General features: G+C 49.0%; 10 protein-coding genes across 10 annotated transcripts; 9 read left to right on the plus strand and 1 right to left on the minus strand.

The window, feature by feature from the left end:
* The first annotated feature begins 1,493 nt into the window (after positions 1 to 1,493).
* Positions 1,494 to 2,864, plus strand: K444DRAFT_724650 (uncharacterized protein). The gene has a single exon (XM_024888631.1). It carries the CDS (start codon positions 1,578 to 1,580, stop codon positions 2,631 to 2,633), a length of 1,056 nt encoding a protein of 351 aa, XP_024735809.1. The 5' UTR covers positions 1,494 to 1,577; the 3' UTR covers positions 2,634 to 2,864.
* Positions 2,865 to 3,751: 887 nt separating this feature from the next.
* Positions 3,752 to 5,562, plus strand: K444DRAFT_531102 (glycerol kinase; the record flags this gene model as incomplete). The annotated part of the gene is made up of 3 exons (XM_024874954.1): positions 3,752 to 4,035; positions 4,092 to 5,086; positions 5,138 to 5,562. The coding sequence occupies 3 exons, from the start codon at positions 3,752 to 3,754 to the stop codon at positions 5,560 to 5,562; spliced, it is 1,704 nt and encodes a 567-aa protein (XP_024735810.1).
* A 420-nt stretch (positions 5,563 to 5,982) lies between these two features.
* Positions 5,983 to 7,640, plus strand: K444DRAFT_664106 (thiolase). Its single transcript, XM_024886924.1, has 4 exons — positions 5,983 to 6,111; positions 6,167 to 6,285; positions 6,335 to 6,696; positions 6,747 to 7,640. Exons 1-4 carry the CDS (start codon positions 6,102 to 6,104, stop codon positions 7,543 to 7,545), a joined length of 1,290 nt encoding a protein of 429 aa, XP_024735811.1. The 5' UTR covers positions 5,983 to 6,101; the 3' UTR covers positions 7,546 to 7,640.
* A 576-nt stretch (positions 7,641 to 8,216) lies between these two features.
* K444DRAFT_418455 (uncharacterized protein) lies at positions 8,217 to 8,865 on the plus strand. Its single transcript, XM_024872685.1, has 2 exons — positions 8,217 to 8,697; positions 8,822 to 8,865. The coding sequence occupies exon 1, from the start codon at positions 8,333 to 8,335 to the stop codon at positions 8,654 to 8,656; it is 324 nt and encodes a 107-aa protein (XP_024735812.1). The 5' UTR covers positions 8,217 to 8,332; the 3' UTR covers positions 8,657 to 8,697; positions 8,822 to 8,865.
* K444DRAFT_590844 (uncharacterized protein) lies at positions 8,457 to 11,753 on the plus strand. The gene is made up of 2 exons (XM_024878167.1): positions 8,457 to 8,697; positions 8,822 to 11,753. Exon 2 carries the CDS (start codon positions 8,951 to 8,953, stop codon positions 11,489 to 11,491), a length of 2,541 nt encoding a protein of 846 aa, XP_024735813.1. The 5' UTR covers positions 8,457 to 8,697; positions 8,822 to 8,950; the 3' UTR covers positions 11,492 to 11,753.
* A 259-nt stretch (positions 11,754 to 12,012) lies between these two features.
* Positions 12,013 to 13,441, plus strand: K444DRAFT_664108 (uncharacterized protein). Its single transcript, XM_024886925.1, has 5 exons — positions 12,013 to 12,235; positions 12,310 to 12,498; positions 12,554 to 12,812; positions 12,864 to 12,992; positions 13,041 to 13,441. Exons 1-5 carry the CDS (start codon positions 12,122 to 12,124, stop codon positions 13,112 to 13,114), a joined length of 765 nt encoding a protein of 254 aa, XP_024735814.1. The 5' UTR covers positions 12,013 to 12,121; the 3' UTR covers positions 13,115 to 13,441.
* A 302-nt stretch (positions 13,442 to 13,743) lies between these two features.
* K444DRAFT_418484 (SAS complex, SAS5 subunit/transcription initiation factor IID, subunit 14) lies at positions 13,744 to 14,939 on the plus strand. The gene is made up of 5 exons (XM_024872686.1): positions 13,744 to 13,825; positions 13,906 to 13,946; positions 14,011 to 14,159; positions 14,214 to 14,612; positions 14,663 to 14,939. Exons 1-5 carry the CDS (start codon positions 13,814 to 13,816, stop codon positions 14,749 to 14,751), a joined length of 690 nt encoding a protein of 229 aa, XP_024735815.1. The 5' UTR covers positions 13,744 to 13,813; the 3' UTR covers positions 14,752 to 14,939.
* Positions 14,940 to 15,199: 260 nt separating this feature from the next.
* Positions 15,200 to 15,703, minus strand: K444DRAFT_630569 (uncharacterized protein; the record flags this gene model as incomplete). The annotated part of the gene is made up of 1 exon (XM_024883232.1): positions 15,200 to 15,703. One exon carries the CDS (start codon positions 15,701 to 15,703, stop codon positions 15,200 to 15,202), a length of 504 nt encoding a protein of 167 aa, XP_024735816.1.
* A 1,097-nt stretch (positions 15,704 to 16,800) lies between these two features.
* Positions 16,801 to 18,522, plus strand: K444DRAFT_531313 (glycosyltransferase family 15 protein; the record flags this gene model as incomplete). The annotated part of the gene is made up of 5 exons (XM_024874970.1): positions 16,801 to 17,072; positions 17,132 to 17,530; positions 17,579 to 17,665; positions 17,713 to 18,130; positions 18,181 to 18,522. 5 exons carry the CDS (start codon positions 16,801 to 16,803, stop codon positions 18,520 to 18,522), a joined length of 1,518 nt encoding a protein of 505 aa, XP_024735817.1.
* Positions 18,523 to 18,562: 40 nt separating this feature from the next.
* K444DRAFT_418540 (uncharacterized protein) lies at positions 18,563 to 19,064 on the plus strand. The gene has a single exon (XM_024872687.1). It carries the CDS (start codon positions 18,679 to 18,681, stop codon positions 19,021 to 19,023), a length of 345 nt encoding a protein of 114 aa, XP_024735818.1. The 5' UTR covers positions 18,563 to 18,678; the 3' UTR covers positions 19,024 to 19,064.
* Positions 19,065 to 19,158: the final 94 nt, after the last annotated feature.

The following is a 19,158-nucleotide window of genomic DNA, read 5'->3' on the forward strand; positions in this document are numbered from 1 at the left end:
TTGGATTACTTTGATCCTTTAGCTTCTTTCTCCGTGTACATTCTTGGGAAGAAACGTGTCCGAGCACTTCCTGACTCATTTTATCGAGTTTCCGAGCCCAGGTCCGAACCCTAACTCTCTGGAACCATGAATGCTGGTCACTGGCAGTACCAAAATGGCTTGGGCTAGTGTTTTACTTATGACGCCACTGAAGAAGATACGGTCTATGAAATTAAGTCCAGGAACATATATGAATATCCACGCTGGAACTCTGCCTGGGTAAAGATGAAATGATTCTGGTGTGGAGGTAAGTCTTACATGTCGGATATTCCAAAAGTCACTGTAAGTAGACGTGAAGAGAGCTCCAAAGGCCTGGGCTTGACTCTGCAAGAAAGGCTTCAAAATGCTCCAAACAGTCATGAGATAATAGACAGATAGAACAACAGGTATTTGAAACTGTAACAAGATATATAATATGCAATGACTGCTCCCCAATGGCCGAGACCTGCCTTATGTTCTCATGCCATCGCGACAGACTTTCTTTCCTCCGATATGTTGAAAGAATTAATATTAGGGGTTTGCTCCAAACTGAGCAGCCTTTATGAAACGAAGCTATGCACCTGGCTGAGACATTGCCTCCACTTTAGTTCCTCAGTCAGAACGAAAGTCAACGTCGCAGCCAATAACTCAGAGGGATTCTCCTGCAACTTTACTATGTATGCGACCTAAGAAAGATATCAAACTAACATAGGACGGATAGCTCGGGCCACACTCTGTGGGAAGCTGCCAGAAATCAACTGAGCAACCAAAAGTCCTCGGCGTATAAAAACGGGGTGGGGGCCGGATACTCGATTTTGATAATATCAATTTTGATATCGACTACATATCGGTCTTGACTCGGCACACAAGAAACCTGTTCACGACAAGTTAGCACGCTTTTGATCTGGACTAAAGCCCTACAGCAATTTCTCCTTAATTTTGTTCATTTCAGTAGAGAGAAACTTGTTTCACTCTTCCGCACTCTCACAGACTACAAATACAACACTTCGACACAGCACTTCGACACAACACGTTGACACTTTACCATAACCACTACAGATATCGAGAACCATTTTCAACTGCTGCTTGTTATTTCTTACAAGTTGCTCCAAGACTCAGGAGACGGTTCTCACTACTACATTAACGCACTTCGACTTCCGGTGTGCCAGCTCTTGGTCCCCCAAATAGGATACCTCCCAATATCAGTCATCTTATCTCAATACCAATAATTACATTTCGCCTTTCAATTCGACTAGTCTTGACCCCATCGACCCAAACAAGACAATTTCGCTTTTTAAGTCATTTTACCTCAATACCAAAGAGACGAGCAGTCACACACTTCGCTTTTCGATTCGTCTGATCTTGATTTAGTCGACAAAGCACCCAAATAGTCGCAAGATCATTCACACCTGTCCAAGTAAGTCTCACTCACTACGCTTTTTCGGCGACGACATCATCGCTAAAGACGTTGCAATATACCTGGAATACTTTTAATACGAAGGTTACAGATTCATTACAATACGTCAACCCCAAGTGAAAGAAACATAGCTGGACAGAAAATGAACGATTCAGTAGGCTTTCTTGCAACCGTTCTAACTCAATCTTTACTAATATCCTCCTTGGTACAACCGAACACCAATTTCACCAATTATGGCCAATACCAACCGCAGCAGCCAATCATCGCTCTCCAAGATCCTATAAGAGACCCGTGGTCGAGAATCAATGACAAAGGAGTCAGAGTGCCGGTGGCAATAGGAGCTTCGCAGCACGCCAATGGCCAAGCTGCAATGGAGAACTTCGGCCCTTTCGACTATCGAGACGGCGAAACAAGACGAGTTATTCATGTACTCAATAGCTCATCTGCCAAGCTCGTACTCCGCCCAGTTCCACGTTTGCGTCCTGCTTATCGATACGCAGTTGCCAACAATAATAACCAGCTTCCCACTATCTCCAACCAGCTTCCTTATGATCTAGTCAGCGATCTGGGAAATGACTCTGCAGGTCTGCCTGTGAACAGTGGTACGAACGACTCTATTCGCAACCCTGCCAACCATTCTACAGCACTTTCAGGGGACAATGACATGAACGACTTAGACCGTTACTCGGAAATCGATTCTACAGCACTCCTGACGAATAACGCAGCGACTGATTCCAATATAGTTGCTGCAGCAAGTTACATGACCCCCCAGCCCTCTTGGGATGGTGTCTCAAATGACATCCTAAGAGTCCCTATCGCTGCGACAACGGCTACTCAAGACACCCAACCAAGCTTAATGGTCGGCAGAGTTGAGTTGCCCTTAATTGAGGGTCCGGTGGCCGTAATTCCGGGCAAGCCCAAGCGCCGTAAATCATGCTCATTCTCGGAGTCAGTCCTCGTTCGCGATCTCATCACTGGAAGAGAAAGAAAACGAATATCGACGGACGATTTTCCCGACTGTGTGAGAACAAAGTATAGAAGCCGATGGAGAATCCTTATGTCGATGGATAAAAAGGAACGAGGCACAATAGTCGGATACGAAAGCGGTGATAGCGATCTGGACTTCAGCGAATGGGAAGAGGCTAAAGAGAAGAGAACCAAGAGGACCACCAAGAAGAGAAAGCTTTCTCGTCGTTGAGACTTGCCAACATCAAGGATCCACCTCTTACACCGTCGACCCTAAGAAGTCACGTAAAATTGGAAGGAGGGGATAATTTGAACGCTTAGAAGAGAAATGTTAAGGAGAATAATTTGGGATCATTGTGTTGACTTTTGCACCTGGAGTTGAGGAGGATTGAGTTGCATAGCGCTGGTGTTTCGGGGCGATATCCAGCAAGAATGGGGTCTTTTGTACAGATGTCCAATTACAGATTTTCCCACAAATTCTTGATAGTGTTGTGGAGTATGGCGTTTAATGGGGGTCAGAGGTGGAGACCTTCCGGGGGGCACGGATAAGATTGATCACAAGGCGGCCTCTAAATTTGGTCCAGACTTCCAAGGGACACTAAGTTTCCAACCAATACAAGCTCTTGAAGAAGATTGCGCTCGTGAGCTTCAAAGATCGTGAGTACTTAGACAGACGGAATTTCGCAATTGTGGACCCGTGGAAGCACAGTAAGAGAAGTCTAGACAGCAACTAATCGAGGAGCGGCGTAGATATGCTTCGCACCGAGGATATACAAGCTGGGACGTAGAGAGTGGGAGAGTGGGAGAGTGGTGTTTAAATAAACTCTACAGTATTGATATCTTTCACTAGTTTGAGGTTGAAAAGAGAAGGTTGAGCGAGGGCTCAGCCTCAGCTCAGGGGGTTGGGTGTTCGCAGCCGAGAACGCCACAAGAATGCCCGGCGAGGGTTTTCCCACAAATCCCAGGCGACCCAGCAGCACTCACGCCTGCCCCAGAGACCAGCGCCACGCCTCCGCGCCTCTACGGAATACTCCGTATGGCTTCCCAGTCACATGCGGCACCGGCTCCGGCTGCATCGGGATCGGGATCCATTCGAGTGGTGGGGTTGCCAGTATTTGGTTGTTGCTGATCCTCCCCCTCTTAATGCTTGCGCGATGTCATCGCACCACCCTCGCTCTTGTCTTTCCCCTCTCCCCCCTTTCCCTCCTTCCTTCCACTAGTTCTACCGACGTAACTCACTCGCCCTCGAGGAGAAAGACAGTTGCGACGTGGTCCGGTAGTGCCAGAGCTCCCGAGGGGTCATCTTCTTGCCTTTTGTGCACACCAACTCAGAGCTACACCATGGATTCTATGCCAATTCGAACAGTCCCGGTTCCCACTGCGGACGCCCTGAAGACTGCAGAGCCAGACACCAAAATACAGCACGTCGAGCATGTCAATGCGCCTGCCAACGTCGAGCACCATGAGCACCTCCCGAAGGGCATCTCCGAGACAGTCGAGGAGAAGAAAACCCGCTGGTTTATTGGCAGTATAGACTGTGGAACAACCTCTTCCAGATTTCTCATTTTTGATGGCGAAGGAACCCCAATTGCCAGCCATCAGATTGAGTTTGAGAACATCTACCCCGAATCTGGGTATGTCTTGAGTCACTTGCTCATTCGAGGATTAGGAGTTAATCTTGTATTACTAGATGGCACGAACACGACCCACAGGAGCTAGTCAACTCTGTCGAGGAATGTATTGAGGAAGCAACTGCACGGTTCCTGGAAAAGGGCTACAAGAAGGACACTATCAAGGCAATCGGGATCACAAACCAGCGAGAAACGACAATCTGCTGGGATACCAACACTGGCGAACCCCTCTATAATGCCATCGTTTGGCCCGATACTCGAACCACCTCTCTTGTCCGTGAGCTCAAGAATCGGAAAGGCGCGAACGAACTACTGGAACTGTGTGGATTGCCTTTGTCAACATATCCATCTAGTGTCAAGCTTCTCTGGCTCTACAGTAATGTGGAAGTTGTCAAGAAGGCATATGATGAGGGCAGGCTATCTTTTGGAACTGTTGATACATGGTTGATTTACAAGCTCAATGGTGGAAAGGAGGCCGGCATCCATGTCACAGATACCACCAACGCCTCCCGCACGATGTTCATGAATATACACACTCTACAGTACGACGACAAGCTCCTGGATTTCTTCAGGCTGGACCGGAAAAACATCACTCTACCAAAGATTGTGCCATCTTCTGACAAAAAAGCATTTGGAGCTCTGACAAATGGTGCACTCAAGGGCGTCAAAATCACAGGTTGTCTTGGAGATCAGTCAGCGGCTTTAGTTGGCCAGTGTGGCTTTTCTCCTGGACAAGCCAAGAACACATACGGAACAGGCTGTTTCCTTCTGTATAACGTCGGCGAAAAGCCTGTTATCTCCAAATATGGACTTCTGGCCACGGTTGCATATGACTTTGGCCAGGGGCGGAAACCAATCTATGCTCTGGAGGGTAGTATTGCTGTTGCTGGGTCTGGCGTGAAGTTCTTGATGAACAATATGGGTTTCATTAAGCACTCGAGCAAGATCACCGAACTTGCTGAGACAGTGAAGGACAACGGTGGTGTTGTCTTCGTCACAGCTTTCAGTGGTCTGTTTGCTCCGTACTGGATTGATGACGCGAAGGGAACATTGTGTAAGTCTGTTTTCAATATCCTGTTGCAAGTTGCAAACTGACCGAGATCAGTTGGTATTACAGCACACACTCAACGAGGGCACATTGCCCGTGCGACATTGGAGGCAACGTGCTATCAAACCAAAGCTATCTTGGATGCCATGGAGAAAGACTCGGGTCACAAGCTAGAAGGCCTTGCGGTTGATGGCGGCATGTCAAACTCCAACCTTTGCATGCAGACCCAAGCAGACATCATTGGAATTCCTGTTGACAGACCAGTAATGAGGGAGACGACAGCTCTCGGAGCTGCTATCGCGGCAGGATTTGCTGTTGATATCTGGAGAGAGTTTGATGAGCTGAAGGAGATCAACAAGGAGGACAGAACCATCTTCAAACCCCAGATTGACAAGGCGAAGAGTGATAAGATGTTCAAGAAGTGGGAGCAAGCCGTGGAGATGAGCAAAGGGTGGGTTCTTCAAAACAGCGACGACGAGTAAGGGGGAAACTACGCAGTGAGCATTTTGAAAATCAGCGACGTTTTATGAAGTATGAGAGAAGGATTGATGTCCATAGTCTTATTGTATTATACCCTGTGACGGTATGCTTATAGAATATTGTTTCCCTGTTGATGAAATCTGCCTTGATTTAATTTTACATCAGTTCTACCAGGAAAGCTCACATCTACAAGCCAGGATTCAAGAGCGCTCATGTGGCCAGTGTTTCGTCCGAACCCAATTGCCAATTACTTGTTTGCACATGCAAATCTCACCGCTCTGATTACTTTGCTTTTACTTTTCTCTAGGCGCGTGACGCTCCCAAGATTTCCATTTTCATGCATGTGATAACAGTTTCGCTTCGGGGGCTAGCAATCAAAGCGGCCTTGAGAATGCCGAGGCATCCTGACTACCAGGACAGAGAGGATGGCCATCTCCGTTCTGAATCCTCCCCTTCTATTCAAAATCCTTAAACCCCCTCCGAAACCTTTCCTTACAGATCACTTTCCTCCATTGCCTCATCTCTGTCCGTTTCATCAATCATGTCTGCAGGTATGTCAATCCAAAGGGAGTGCGGCAGGTAAACAAGGCTGACGGGGATTTCCAGCACAAAAGCGCCTCACCCAGGTCTCTGGCCACCTTGCTGGTTCCAAGAGCACTATTGCTCCCACAGAAGGCGACAGCTCGTCTGCGCGAGCTAAGCTTCTGCAAAAGAACCCAGACGATGTAAGTAGCCTCAAATGTCCCAGGCGCGGAGAATGCCTAACAAAGCCAGGTCGTCGTTACTGCATGTCTTCGCACGGCATTTACAAAGGGCGGCAAAGGCGGATTCAAAGATACAGCTGCAGCTGATCTCCTAGCTGGCGCCTTCAAGTCTCTCATCGAGCGCTCGAAGATCGACCCGGCGCTCGTCGAGGATATTGCAGTTGGCTCAGTTTTGCCTCCCGGAGGAGGAGCCACTGAATTCCGTGCTGCGGCTCTTGTTGCTGGCTTCCCTGTCTCTGCTGCGGTCAAGAGTCTGAACAGGCAATGCTCTTCTGGTCTACAAGCTTGCGTGGATATTGCGAATGCGATTAGCACAGGTATGATCGAGGTGGGCGTCGGAGCCGGTGTGGAGAGCATGAGTTTGCAATATGGGTAGGATGATTGTCCCCAAAATATGTGTACATTGTGCTAATATTTTGCAGCCCGGGTGCCGTCACTGAATTCTCAGAACTCCTCGAATCACACCCAGAATCCCGAAACTGTAAAGTACCCATGGGCGTTCTCTCGGAGAAGATGGCCAAGGACCGAGGCGTTTCCCGAAAATTACAAGACGAATTCGCGGCCTCCTCATACCAAAAAGCTATCAAAGCACAAGAAGCTGGTCTCTTCGATGAGGAAATTGCACCTCTGACCGTCAAATGGGAAGACCCAAAGACTGGAGATATGAAGGAGATCACCGTTTCGAAAGATGACGGAGTTCGACCTGGCATTACTGCTGAAAGCTTGGGCAAGATCAGGCCAGCATTTGCGAAAGATGGCTCTATCCATGCCGGAAACGCAAGCCAGATCTCCGACGGTGCTGCCGCTGTACTGCTCATGAAGCGTTCTACTGCTGAGCGACTTGGCCAGACCATTCTGGGCAAGTATGTCGCGGCGTCAGTTGTTGGTGTTGCTCCTTTGCTTATGGGAATTGGCCCATGGGCTGCAATTCCTAAGGTCTTCGCGAAGGCTGGAATCAACAAGGATGATGTGGATATCTTTGAGATCAATGAGGCGTTTGCCAGTCAGTGCGTCTGGTGTGCGAATGAGTTGGGACTTGATCAGAAAAAGATCAACCCTAAGGGTGGTGCTATTGCTTTTGGACATCCTTTGGGATGCACGGGCGCTAGGCAAGTAAGCACCCTGCTCTATGAGCTGAGGAGAAGAGGAGAGAAGGTGGGAGTCACTAGTATGTGCGTTGGAACGGGAATGGGTATGGCTGCCGTCTGGGTGGCTGAATAAGGAGGGGGACCGGAAAAAGGCTGTACGAATAGAACCAGATAGACTGGGAGGATACGTTGGATAACTCAATCATGCATAGACTTCATGAGACGCTCTTGATCCTGTGACGGTTCTCCCCCTTTTTCCTATCGACCGTTGATTTGAGATGGATGATATTGAACTCTGGCACCACAATTCATTCGGCCTGGAAGTTCTTAAAAGACCCATCTGGTTGCTCTGCTCCATGTCCCTGAAGTTCGGCTGTTCGAATTGAACTCTAGGCGCACTTATCCTCAGCTTGTTCTGAAGTAAAGGGGTTTGTTTAGTCTTAAATCGGGACTCGACTATTTATGCTCTATGAAGGGTTTATGCAAGAAACATAATTCATAATTCATAAATGCAGGGGGCCAGAAAGGGGTGTTGGCTTGCTTAATAGAAGAAATGTATGGTCTGTACTCTAAAATATTTGTGAAAAACGATGTTCGCATATTTCTGCGCTCTGCCACTCTCACTCGTTCTGGGCAGGCATAATAAGCCAATCTCGATAAGTGCCCGATCTCCAGCCAAACATGACGGCGTGACGCCTAAAGCCATCCTCGTGATGGTTATCGCTATCGCTTATCCGCCCCCCACTAAAGCCAGATACGGCGGCACTCGACTTCAATGTCCCAAGTCAGGCTGGATGAAGAGGTCACCTGCTTTCCCCTTCGATTATTTTATCGCCCTTTAAAATTTTACTCACTCCTCGAAACATCTTGGGGATCTGGGCAACTAAGGTGCTCTCCTGGTGAGTTGTGAATTGCTGCGAATGCAGATAGATGTCGAGCTTGCTTCGGCGTATTTAAAAGGAGCACCAGGAGTGCTGCTTTTGCTGACGCACGCCCCACTCGTGTTCCCGCCTGGTGCCCCCCTCCCCCAGGTCAACTCCAAGCTGACGATGAGAATCATCCTCCATTCTGTGTTACATACCTTCTTGTTCTTTGGAGCATTGCATGCAAGCTCCTCTTCCTGCTTACCTGAGCATCGCAGTCTTTGGACTCGCCCTTTGCTCTCCGTTTCCGAGCCTGTCCTGGTGAGCGCCCGAGCTCTAGGCAGTTGCGAGCCAACGTCGAACCCTTGGTCCAGTTCATGAGAAACCGGAACCCCGAACCACAAAAATAATCGAATACAAGCGTACGGCTTCTCATTTCCTTCAAAGCTTCATTCACTTCATCCACTATTGTTTCTCATACTGTTTTGGCCCTCGTCTTCTTTGAGACATGATATGACATGACCCAGCAAGGCTAACGACATGGAGACATCCAGTGAGCTTCAGCCGAACCCAGCACCACCAACCCTCGAAACCTCTTCGACCTTGCTACGATTTCCAACATCTGCCGCAGACGAGAGAATAAGCAGCTGGGTTGAGAGCGTATCTGTCGCAAACATGTCCACCCGCAGCGAGGCTCCATCCGACGAGAGCATCCTCGGCGAGTCTACCTACGAGTTCATCGATACCGATGAGGAGAGCCGTGACGATAATACTACGGAATCCGTGGCCTCGACCGATTTTGGACGTCCCGATGATATTGCAAGCCTCGCAGATACCGAACAAAGTGAGGAGGAGAGCGGAGATGAAGACAACCAAGGGACAGAATCGATTCCGGCCTTGCCCCACCTCGATCATGCTGTCGAGCAAGCTTTCAACACGCCTACGATAGGCCGTAGCTCTGCTATCTTACTCGACGACATCGATAAGCCCCTTACCCAGTCCATCGAATTCGAGGAGCCTTTCAGCCTTGGTGCTGAGACAGTCTCCGTCAAACACACAGTGGCAGACTTCAACGAAGAGCAGACCGCCAATACCGTTAAGGGAATGATGCTACAGAGCCCTCCAAAGCGTCTGGTTGCCACCATCCGCCAGACTATGACAAAACAAGGCCTATCAACCCGGGACCCCCTCCGGATCTTGTATATCGGAAGTCACTCGGCGAAGCAGGACATCATTCACAAGATTGCGAGCTCCGTTACAGCATCTGTCGAAAGTGGCAAGCGTGCCCACCATCTTCGTCATTCTACATCTCAGCTCTATAATGTTGTTCCCGTGTCAGCGTTTGGCTCCGAGAGAACTCCCGAGATTGAGCTGATGCACTCTTCTGGATATCAGATCAAGGTTGAGGATTGCATTTCTGCTGAGAACTTGAAGTTCGAGGACTCTCCCGAGAAACCAGACGTCATCAAGTTGACCCTGGATGGCAACTTTGCATATCATTCGGTACCTGAAGCAGAGGGCTTCATTGTGGAACCTCACTGGGAGTTGCCGCACGTAGCAATTTTCTACTGCTCGGATAGCGACGATATCGGGGCTCGACGAACAAGAACGATTGCCAGAAAGTTTATGGGCAGACATAGCATTCCTTCTATTGTCATTTCACACAAGCAACTCTTTGACCGAGGCAACTGTATGTCCTTGGATCAACACTCGATTCATATGTGCTTGGAGTCGAGGGATCCTAACGGAAGAGGAAACATCATCCACCAACGACTGCCTATCGATCTGGCGTCATTTTTGAACATCGATGCACGACAGATGAACAGGAACCTCGCATACCTCACCGGACTCCACGAGCCATTAGATTCCCCAACTCCTCCAATCGCGGCCAAGAAGGCAGAAGCTACTCTCACCAACCCTCAAGATCTCGAAAAGACATCATATAGCATCAGTGATAGTGTCAATTTCATCCGTAGCAGAAATGGTGGAGCAGTGTGGAGAGCTGTTCTACCCGTTGGGGTCCTTCTTTTGAGCGTTTTTGCCGCAGTCTTGACAGGTATTCCAAGCTATCGCTTTTACCGTGTCTCATCTGGACCTGCAATTTCCGTCAACAGCAAGATTATGTCTGCCGTTTCGATATCTTCGACTGCCTCTCTCATTCTAGCACCTCCAATTCCAAGCATTACCTCGACCCCCACTTCGATCGCAGTTCAGACGTCAACTCGCACGATCACTATCACCGAATCCCAGGCTCCAGGGCCGAATAGCTTGTCAGTGCTACCATCAATGGAAATTGGAAAGCTTTCACAAGCTGTTCAGAATCTTGCAAAATCGGTCAATAAATCCTCTGTTTGTGCTGCTGAGGTGCTCGGGGATAGAGAAATCTTGATCCGCATTCCATCCGCCACAAAGCTCAGCTGGCTCACGAAGGAAGCAATGTCTGTCAACATCACCAGAGACAATATCACTGTTGAGACCGAGCGAGCTTACAGCTCTGACGATGGTATCGTGTTACTTTTACCCAAAAAGGAGGCCTATGGCGTCCTCAATATCTCAATCGTCACAACGAAGAAACCCAGAGTCAACGAGACTTTCCAAGTTGACTTTGGAACCACTGCCTCTCAGACATGGCAAAGTCTTGTTAACAAGCTGTCCTCATTCCTACCGGAAGACGCCAACCTTCTCGACCCTCAAGTATTTGGTCAAATGCTTGGAGCTGCCGAAAACATGGCCGAAGAAGCACGCCTTCATTCACAGTCCACCTTGTCCCGAATAGAAGAAATTTGGCGAGCGGCTATGGAGCAAGCAGCATCAGCCGGTACCAGCCTCACTGAACTGGCCAAGTCCGTGTCACTTGAGGCTGCCAAACGCAGTGCCATCATCTCGAAGGAACTAGGGATTCAGCTTTCTGAAGCTGAAGCACAGATCTCCAAGCGCATGAACTCCCTCCAGCATCTGCGAGAGCCGCTGGATGAGGAGTTGACGAAGGCTCAGGTTCGATCGAAGCTTCTTTGGTTAAAGCTTCAGGGCAAGGAGCAGGAGTACCGCGAATATCAACGACGTGCGGCCGAGGCAACTCGAAGTCGGGCGGAAGAATCTCGAAAGAATCGTAAGACTTGCGCCAACGAGAAGAAGAAGGCCAGTCGGGCAGCGAAGAAGGCCGCAAAGAAGGAAGCTCGTGCAACCAGAAAGACTGCGAAGAACGCACGGAATTAAGCATTTGATTGGGATGTTGGGAGTAATGGCATGCATCCTTTTTGATTTGACTGGTTCCGCTGGGAGTATTTTCGTACTTTGATTTTGGAGTTGCTTTGATTGAGCGAGGTATGGGGTTAGGTATGGGCTGGTGAAGGCACTACGGTCTCGAGGCCTCCATTCAGAGATAGCCATTGGCTGCGGCAACGAGAATATGGTGTCAGGGAATACATAGGTTTTCTTAGTTATGCAACATACCCTCGGAGGTGATTTCAAGAACCCCATATTGTAATTGTGATTCGAATTGATTTTGCAATGTGTGCTCCGTGCTGGCAAAGCTGGAGCTGTGAAGGACTTGCAAAAAGGAACTAAACTGGCTGCTATGAGGCGGTGATTCACGCAATAGGAAGTCAAGGACAACTCCCGGCCTTTTTAAGGTGAATTGATAAGAGTCAGGGGCAAGATAGGCGCGGGGCGCTAATTTCTCGGCTACTGGGCTCTTAGTACCACAACAAATAGGAAAGATCGTTTACACTTGACAACTCATATTACTTGACCACGATACCGTCATACAATATTTCGAGGTCAGCCTGCACTCCTTACGAAATCTACGACCGAGAGTATTGCATTTTAGCATTTACAGAAACCAAGATGGCAGACGCCAGCAACGAGCCCAAGCTCGCTCAGACCGAGATTGAGAAGCCCCTCCATGGCGACGAGAAGGCGGCAGAAGCTCCAAAGGCGACCCCTGATACCCCGGCATCCGTAAGTTAACTTTTTTTTAAGCCCTGCCCCTTGCGATCTAAAGACCGAATGATCTTTGAAACTGACTGTAACAGACCTTGACAAATGCTGCTTCAGCTGCTGCCTCGACCGTCACCTCCGCTGCTTCTGGCGTCGCCGACAATGTTTTCTCTATGTTCGGTGGAGGAGCAAAGAAGGAGAAGAAAGGAGAGGATGAGGACCGTGGTGATGTATCTGGATCCGCAAAGGCTCAGAAGGCCGCCGCTGCTGAGGAAAACCCAGAGGTATATGGCTCCACATTCGAGTTTGCCAGACAAAAGCTGACATATTTGTGGGTAGGATGAAGCCCCAGAGTCAGAAGATGTCCATTTCGAACCCGTCATCCGTCTCACCGAGAAAGTTGAGGTCAAGACCAACGAGGAGCTCGAGGAGCAGGTTTTCAAGATGCGCGCAAAGCTCTTCAAGTTCAACAAGGAGGCCAATGAGTGGAAGGAGCGCGGGACTGGTGATGTTAGACTCTTGAAGCACAAGGAGAACGGCAAGACGAGATTGGTCATGCGAAGAGATAAGACTTTGAAGGTCTGCGCCAACCACTATGGTATGTTGAGACTGCTTGAGACTTTTTAGGCAAACGCTGACCCTCAAGTAGTCGTTCCCGAAATGAAGCTTTCTCCCAACGTTGGCAGTGACCGAAGTTGGGTTTGGAACGCTGCTGCGGATGTCAGTGAGGGTGAGCCCGAGGCCCAGACTCTTGCTATTCGATTTGCCAACTCCGAGAGTAAGTCTACTGCCTTGTCAAGCAGACATTAGCTAACACTACTGCCAGACGCCAATCTGTTCAAGGAGGCATTCATCAAGGCCCAACAGGAGAATGAGCTTCTCTTCGCTCAATCCTCCTAAGCCGACCGCATAGAACTCGCCTTGATCTCGACTTTGCAGGATTCAAGACGGCAACATACAACTACGAACGTCACGAACAACCCCTTTGCATGAATTCCTTTCCAATACACCATGAACCCCTTGTGCGTCATGCTTCTTGAAAAGCAACCTTTGTAACACTCCTCGAGATAGATCTTGACAATTGAGCGGTCTTGGTCTCTTCTTGAGAAGTGGGTCGTAGATTTGATGATGCTGGACGATTTGGAAGGTCAACCATGGTCATCTGTCTCAAGACTGTGACACATGAGATTGTAGTTAGACTAAAATAGCAGTCCCTCTTTGTCCCCCATGTGCTTTTGAGTTGGTGCATAAAAGTGATGTCGTTGCCAATGGTCACTTCTTAGGCATTCACCTTGAATCAAGGTGATAAAACGCCGTGGAAAATAACAACATTACTTGCCCACCAACAAACACATTTGGAACTTGGAACTTCACCTTCAGTTGTGAAGAAATCTTTAGAAATCTTTACTTAAGATCCTCTATTTTTCACTTCCTGGCCTGTCACGCTCACTTTCACACGGAAGCTAAAAACGCCGACCCGCTAAACCCAAAGCTCCTTCCCCACCAACCACCTTCGCGACGCGCTCCAACTCCTCCTCAAGACGGTCAGCACTCTCGAACTACTTTAGTGCCGTGCTCGAGCAAAGAAAAGCTGTCAAGATGGTCGCGGATGTGCGTATATTCAACCAAATCTACTGCGCGCTCACCTTTGAGAGCCAGAAATCCATGCCACACAAGCTAACATCTTACAGATCAAGCGGACCGTGAAGCTCGTCACGGAGCAGCGCAACATGTACGTCGAAAATTTCCCCGCAATTGACAAAAGCGATAGCGGGTGTGCTGATAGCCTCTTTCAGTGACAAGCCTTCCGAAATGGAAGGTTTTCCAATGAAGACCTGGAACATTGAGATTTATCTCCTCGATGAAGCAGGCCATGAGAAGCCGGCCAACTGTTTCACAAAAGCTGTGTACAACTTGCATCCCTCCTTTGCCAATCCTGTCCAAAGTGAGTGTGCTACCTCTGGATGTGAAGAAGATTGCTGACGCCTTTTACCCTTAGCCTTCCATGAACCACCCTTTCGATGCGAGAACGAGGGATGGGGAGAGTTTGACATGACAATTGACCTCTATACTACCGAGAAGGGCGGCAAGAACACTCTCACCCATGACTTGAACTTTGCCAAGAACCGTTACGAGGCAAAGCATGTTGTCAACTTCAAGAACCCAAGCGCCGCCCTCATCAACATTCTACGTGAAAGCGGTCCAGTTCCAGGTGATGAGAACGGTGCGAAGAGGAAGGGTGGAGAGAAGGTACCACGGAAGAAGACTATAAACTCTGTGGACATGGAGAAGTTGGCAGACGGCTTGGTCAAACTTGGAGAGGATGACCTGCTGCAGGTTGTTCAAATGATACATGACAACAAGTCTGAGGATACGTACACAAAGAACGATATCGAGCGTGAGTACTCCCAATCGTGTTCAATTGTCTCTCTTCTGACTGTGCTGCAGAGGGCGAGTTCCATGTCGATCTGTACACCTTACCAGATACGCTGGTCAAGATGCTTTGGGACTTCGTTCAACAAAATAGCCGGGCATGAACCAAGCAGAGCGAAAGTGTCTTATTCCAAATCTACCGCATATTGCAGTACTCTCTGGAAGTTGCATTTGGGCATGGTAACCTGGATGGGTCGTTTTCACATCACTTTCTTTGTTCTATCTCTGGCGTTCTACTGCGGTGGGACTGGGTCGTGGGTATGGTTCTAGCAATCTTTTCTGATCATTCGTGCGCTTTGGTGGCATAGCGTAGCGTCTGGTAGTGAATGCCATTTCATTTGACAATTGTATCTAGGGGGGTGGCTGGGAGGTATAGCTCATCATATCCAAGGATACGATATGCTGCTCGGAAAACGAATAGCAAATCTACAATGGTTTCACTAGAACTTCATTTCGTTTTTCGCAGCAAGGGTATCTAGAATGCTGAAGCCCACAACCTGTACGCCCAATATCTTCTTTGGGGAGCCCAACCCCAGTAATTTGAGAAGACCGTCATTCATCATCACCAAAGCTCAGTTTGATCTTCTTTCCCTTTTTTGCAGATTTCCCCTTCTCCACTTTCTTGCCTTCAGGTTTAGATATTGGCTTCTTTTCAGACTCCGCCGTTACTTCCTCATCATCCCCACCAACAACCTTCCCCGCCTTCCTCTTCTTAGTCGACCCAATCGCAGCCAGCTTCTCTTTGCTCTCCTTCGTCTCCTTTCCCTCCTCTATCTCGGCTCCCTCCTTCTCACCCCTAGCATCCCCCTTCCCGGCCTCAGCTTCAAGAGCAGTATCCTTAGCTTCCCATTCAGTCTTCGTCAACGTCTCCCCAGTTCCCTCGTCGAAGTACACTGGCTCATCCTCGGCCTCCTCCTCGGCATTCCGCGCTTTCTTGGGTCGTGCGACGTGGTATTCGTGTCGACCGTCCGAAGAGGCATTGTTTGCTCGCAGGCGGGCTAGGAAAGGTGGGAGAGTGTCGTCGTAGTGGAGGTTCTTGGGGGTTATTTTCGACATTTTTGAGTGGGTTGCCTCTTGGGCAGCCTGATTGGCTTGAGCTACCTGATATCGATAAGGTTGCTTTGATGCAGATGTAGATTACTTCCTGGGGATTTTTGAAAGCCAAAGCTGCCGGATCAGGGATTCAGGCTCTTGCATTCCCCGTGCTGGGATGTCATGGTAGCACTTTTTGTCAACGCTCTGCGCTACGCAGCCGAACCGGTAGCCCAGGATTGAAAAGTAATGTTCACGCGTGGGTGAAGAGTGGCAAGCAGGAGCTTAGGGTTACGCAGAAATTCGTTGAGCTCTTGCCACAGATCCAGAGCTCGAATGCGAGGTTCAGCCTCAATCAATACTGTAACGAAAAACGGGCGAATTCCAACAGGGGCAAAGTAATAGTGATCACGTGATCAAGAGAACACGAGAGCATGACGATGGAAATAGATACTACGGACACCCGAACTGGCCACTTTCTCCTGCTGCAGAATTTAACAGCTTCAGCCACAGCTGACTAGGCAATACTGTAGCTCTAGAACACACTGTAAATCCAACCGAATCTGAATTTTATCGCCGGTAGGTGTTCTTCCTATGCATAATCCTGCCCTCACCCAATCACGGCGCGCACTCTCAGCTTGTTCTTGTTTGCCTTCCCGGGCTGCAGCCCCTGTCCGCTGCCAAGAGCTTTAGCGGAATGCTACGAGCAACTGGTCAACTCCTATCACGCAAACGACGAGCCTCTCGCTTTCTTCAACCTCGACTCAACCAGCGCTATAATCGCGACCCTATTGTCCCGACGTCCCATTGAATGTCATAGACTTCTTCGACTCGCCTCCTGCATCTCAGTGCCGTAGACGGGAGCCCTCCCGCCTACGCGTCATCGCACGCTCATCTGCGTCTTTCTCGAGGACATCTCCTCTATCCGCTCGTTAGAAGCATCACCCAGCCTGCCGATAGAGCTCGGCGCATACCTTCCGCACATACTTCGATTCAATCCTGCGTTTCTAAGTACCTATTGTAATATCTACGGCCTCACCATATCCGATTGACGACCCGGGGCCAGGACCCAGCCCCTTGATCGAACTTTTCCCCCCACGATCCACAACGCCACCGCTGCAATGGGGTTCGTACAGAGAGTGATGAAGCGAATACCGTCTGCGCGGAGTCTGCCTTCGATGGACGAAGTCAAGGAAAAGACGAAGGCTTCTTCTAGATTGGCGTTCTTCCGGCGGCCGCTCAGATTGAAGGGCAACTCCAGCATTTCAATACCCCTCGGCGTTGTTCTATTATTTCCTTGCATTGTCGTTGTATTGATCTTGGTGCTATTCGTCCGACATCCTAAATCAGGAGTCGGCATATTAATGCCTGCTGGGGCACCACCAGCTATTAGGTACGCTTACTTCCGAGGTGTTACGTTGACCTGTTGGGCTAACCCTTATTCTTCACCAGGAAAATCAGCGAAGAGCATGACAAGGTCTTTGTCACAGGCTGCTTAGAGCCAGATACTTCGCAACCTAGAGCGAACGCGGCATTTGTGGTCTTGGCGAGGAACAAGGAGTTAGATGGTGTCATCCAGTCCGTCAAGTCCATCGAGAGACACTTCAACAGGTGGTACCATTACCCCTACGTGTTCTTGAACGATGCCGACTTCAATTCAACCTTCAAGGAGACGATCCAGAATTACACAAGTTCTCCTGTGGAGTTTGGGAAGATCGACCCCAAGATGTGGGGATTCCCAGACTGGATAGATCCCAAGGTCGCCAAGGAGGGTATTGAGAAGCAGGGAGATCAAGCTATCATGTACGGTGGCATGGAAAGTTATCATGCCATGTGCAGATTCTACTCGGGGTATGAAGCGCTTCTCCTAAGATTGAAATCACTGCTTACTTGATCCAGATTCTTCTACAAGCATGAACTCTTGGCCAAGTACGAATGGTACTGGCGCTTGGAACCAGAAATCAAATATTTCTGTGACATTACATAGTATGTTGTGGTGTCCAATCTGAGTCCAACTGAGCTAACATCCGCAGCGACCCATTTTTGAGGATGATCGAATCGAACAAAACATACGGCTTCACCATCGCAGTCAAGGAATTGAAGGAGACCGTGCCGAATATCTTCAGATACGCATCCGCATACAAGAGGGTCAACAACTTGACTTCTCAGGGGCTGTGGGAAATGTTCGTCGAGCCTCAACCAGAGAAGACAGAGGAGCTACCAGAAGACGATCCGAATTACAAACACCCTCTGCCGGAAGAAATCCTTCGAGGTGATCCATCTCGAGCTTCTCTACCAACCATCGATCCAGAAGCTATGGAGGGAGAGAAGTACAACATGTGCCATTTCTGGTCGAATTTTGAAATCGCCAGACTCAGTTGGTTCAGGAGTAAGGAGTACGAAGACTTCTTCCAAATGATGGATCGCAGCGGGGGGTTTTGGATGGAACGTGTAAGTTGATATTGCCTTCAGAACATTTGAATTGTGCTAATTCACATTAGTGGGGAGACGCTCCAATCCACTCCCTTGCAGCCGGAGCCCTTCTCGCTCCAAGAGACATCCATTATTTCCGCGACTTTGGCTACCGACACACCACGATCCAACATTGTCCCGCGAACGCACCGGCTCGCCAAATGCCACGATCTCCCTTTCTAGAAAAGACTACATTAGATGAAAAAAAACGGAAAGAAGAAGACGAATACTGGGATTCGTGGGATCCCGTGAAGGAGAATGGCGTTGGGTGCAGATGTAGATGTGATACCGACATTGTGGATGTTGAAGGAAAACAAGGCTCTTGTCTTGCAGAGTGGGTGGATGTTGCCGGAGGCTGGGCAAGCCCTTAAAATTCCTTGCTATATGTTGAGAACGGATTTGATAGATGAGGAACCGTGGGATATACTGAGCCGGCCTCGCTGTGCTAGGTTTGGGGCGTGCTGAACCGAGACGCAGGCCAGCGTGTAAGAAGGGAATGCCGTTCCCATTTGTATTGAAGGGCACGTATGCATTGTGGCGTTTTGGGCTGGGGAAGGTCTATATCTCAATGTGAAAATACGCTTGATCATTCAGCCCCTTTCGTCATTGTGCTTGTGATACTTGATGAGTGGGCATGTGCAAATTTAGTTGGAAGGGAAAAATCAAGCCAGTGCTTGACAGTATTCGTTCTTACCAATTTTTTTGTTGATATTTCAGACCAGCTCTACTGTGTTGAGGAGTCGGGTAATAATATACGCCAGAATTGCTTAGAGATGCAGGGTTGTAATGTGTACTGCGGCGAGGCTTTAGGCCAGAAGTATTCTCAACCGAAAAGATCAAGTATACGAAGCAATAATATTTCTAAAGAATAGGAAAACAGTCATGTGCGATGACAGACTGTAAAGAAATTCGAATGTACCCTATGTGCGAGCCACAGGACGACTTCTCCTTCTCTCAGGCATCGCTAGTAACGTAGTCAAATTCCGGCGTCCTCGCGGAACGAGCCT

Source organism: Hyaloscypha bicolor (assembly GCF_002865645.1).
Source record: "Hyaloscypha bicolor E unplaced genomic scaffold K444scaffold_87, whole genome shotgun sequence".
NCBI lineage: Eukaryota > Fungi > Ascomycota > Leotiomycetes > Helotiales > Hyaloscyphaceae > Hyaloscypha > Hyaloscypha bicolor.

Coding starts and splice junctions, on each gene's coding strand:
- K444DRAFT_724650 (XM_024888631.1), top strand. CDS start 1,578: ATGAACGATTCAGTAGGCTTTCTTGCAACCGTTCTAACTCAATCTTTA.
- K444DRAFT_664106 (XM_024886924.1), top strand. Junction 6,286..6,334: donor TGCAAAAGAACCCAGACGAT/GTAAGTAGCCTC, acceptor TAACAAAGCCAG/GTCGTCGTTACTGCATGTCT. Junction 6,697..6,746: donor AGCATGAGTTTGCAATATGG/GTAGGATGATTG, acceptor AATATTTTGCAG/CCCGGGTGCCGTCACTGAAT.
- K444DRAFT_418455 (XM_024872685.1), top strand. CDS start 8,333: ATGCAGATAGATGTCGAGCTTGCTTCGGCGTATTTAAAAGGAGCACCA.
- K444DRAFT_590844 (XM_024878167.1), top strand. CDS start 8,951: ATGTCCACCCGCAGCGAGGCTCCATCCGACGAGAGCATCCTCGGCGAG.
- K444DRAFT_664108 (XM_024886925.1), top strand. CDS start 12,122: ATGGCAGACGCCAGCAACGAGCCCAAGCTCGCTCAGACCGAGATTGAG. Junction 12,499..12,553: donor CTGCTGAGGAAAACCCAGAG/GTATATGGCTCC, acceptor ATTTGTGGGTAG/GATGAAGCCCCAGAGTCAGA. Junction 12,813..12,863: donor GGTCTGCGCCAACCACTATG/GTATGTTGAGAC, acceptor ACCCTCAAGTAG/TCGTTCCCGAAATGAAGCTT.
- K444DRAFT_418484 (XM_024872686.1), top strand. Junction 13,947..14,010: donor GTCACGGAGCAGCGCAACAT/GTACGTCGAAAA, acceptor AGCCTCTTTCAG/TGACAAGCCTTCCGAAATGG. Junction 14,613..14,662: donor CACAAAGAACGATATCGAGC/GTGAGTACTCCC, acceptor ACTGTGCTGCAG/AGGGCGAGTTCCATGTCGAT.
- K444DRAFT_418540 (XM_024872687.1), top strand. CDS start 18,679: ATGCATTGTGGCGTTTTGGGCTGGGGAAGGTCTATATCTCAATGTGAA.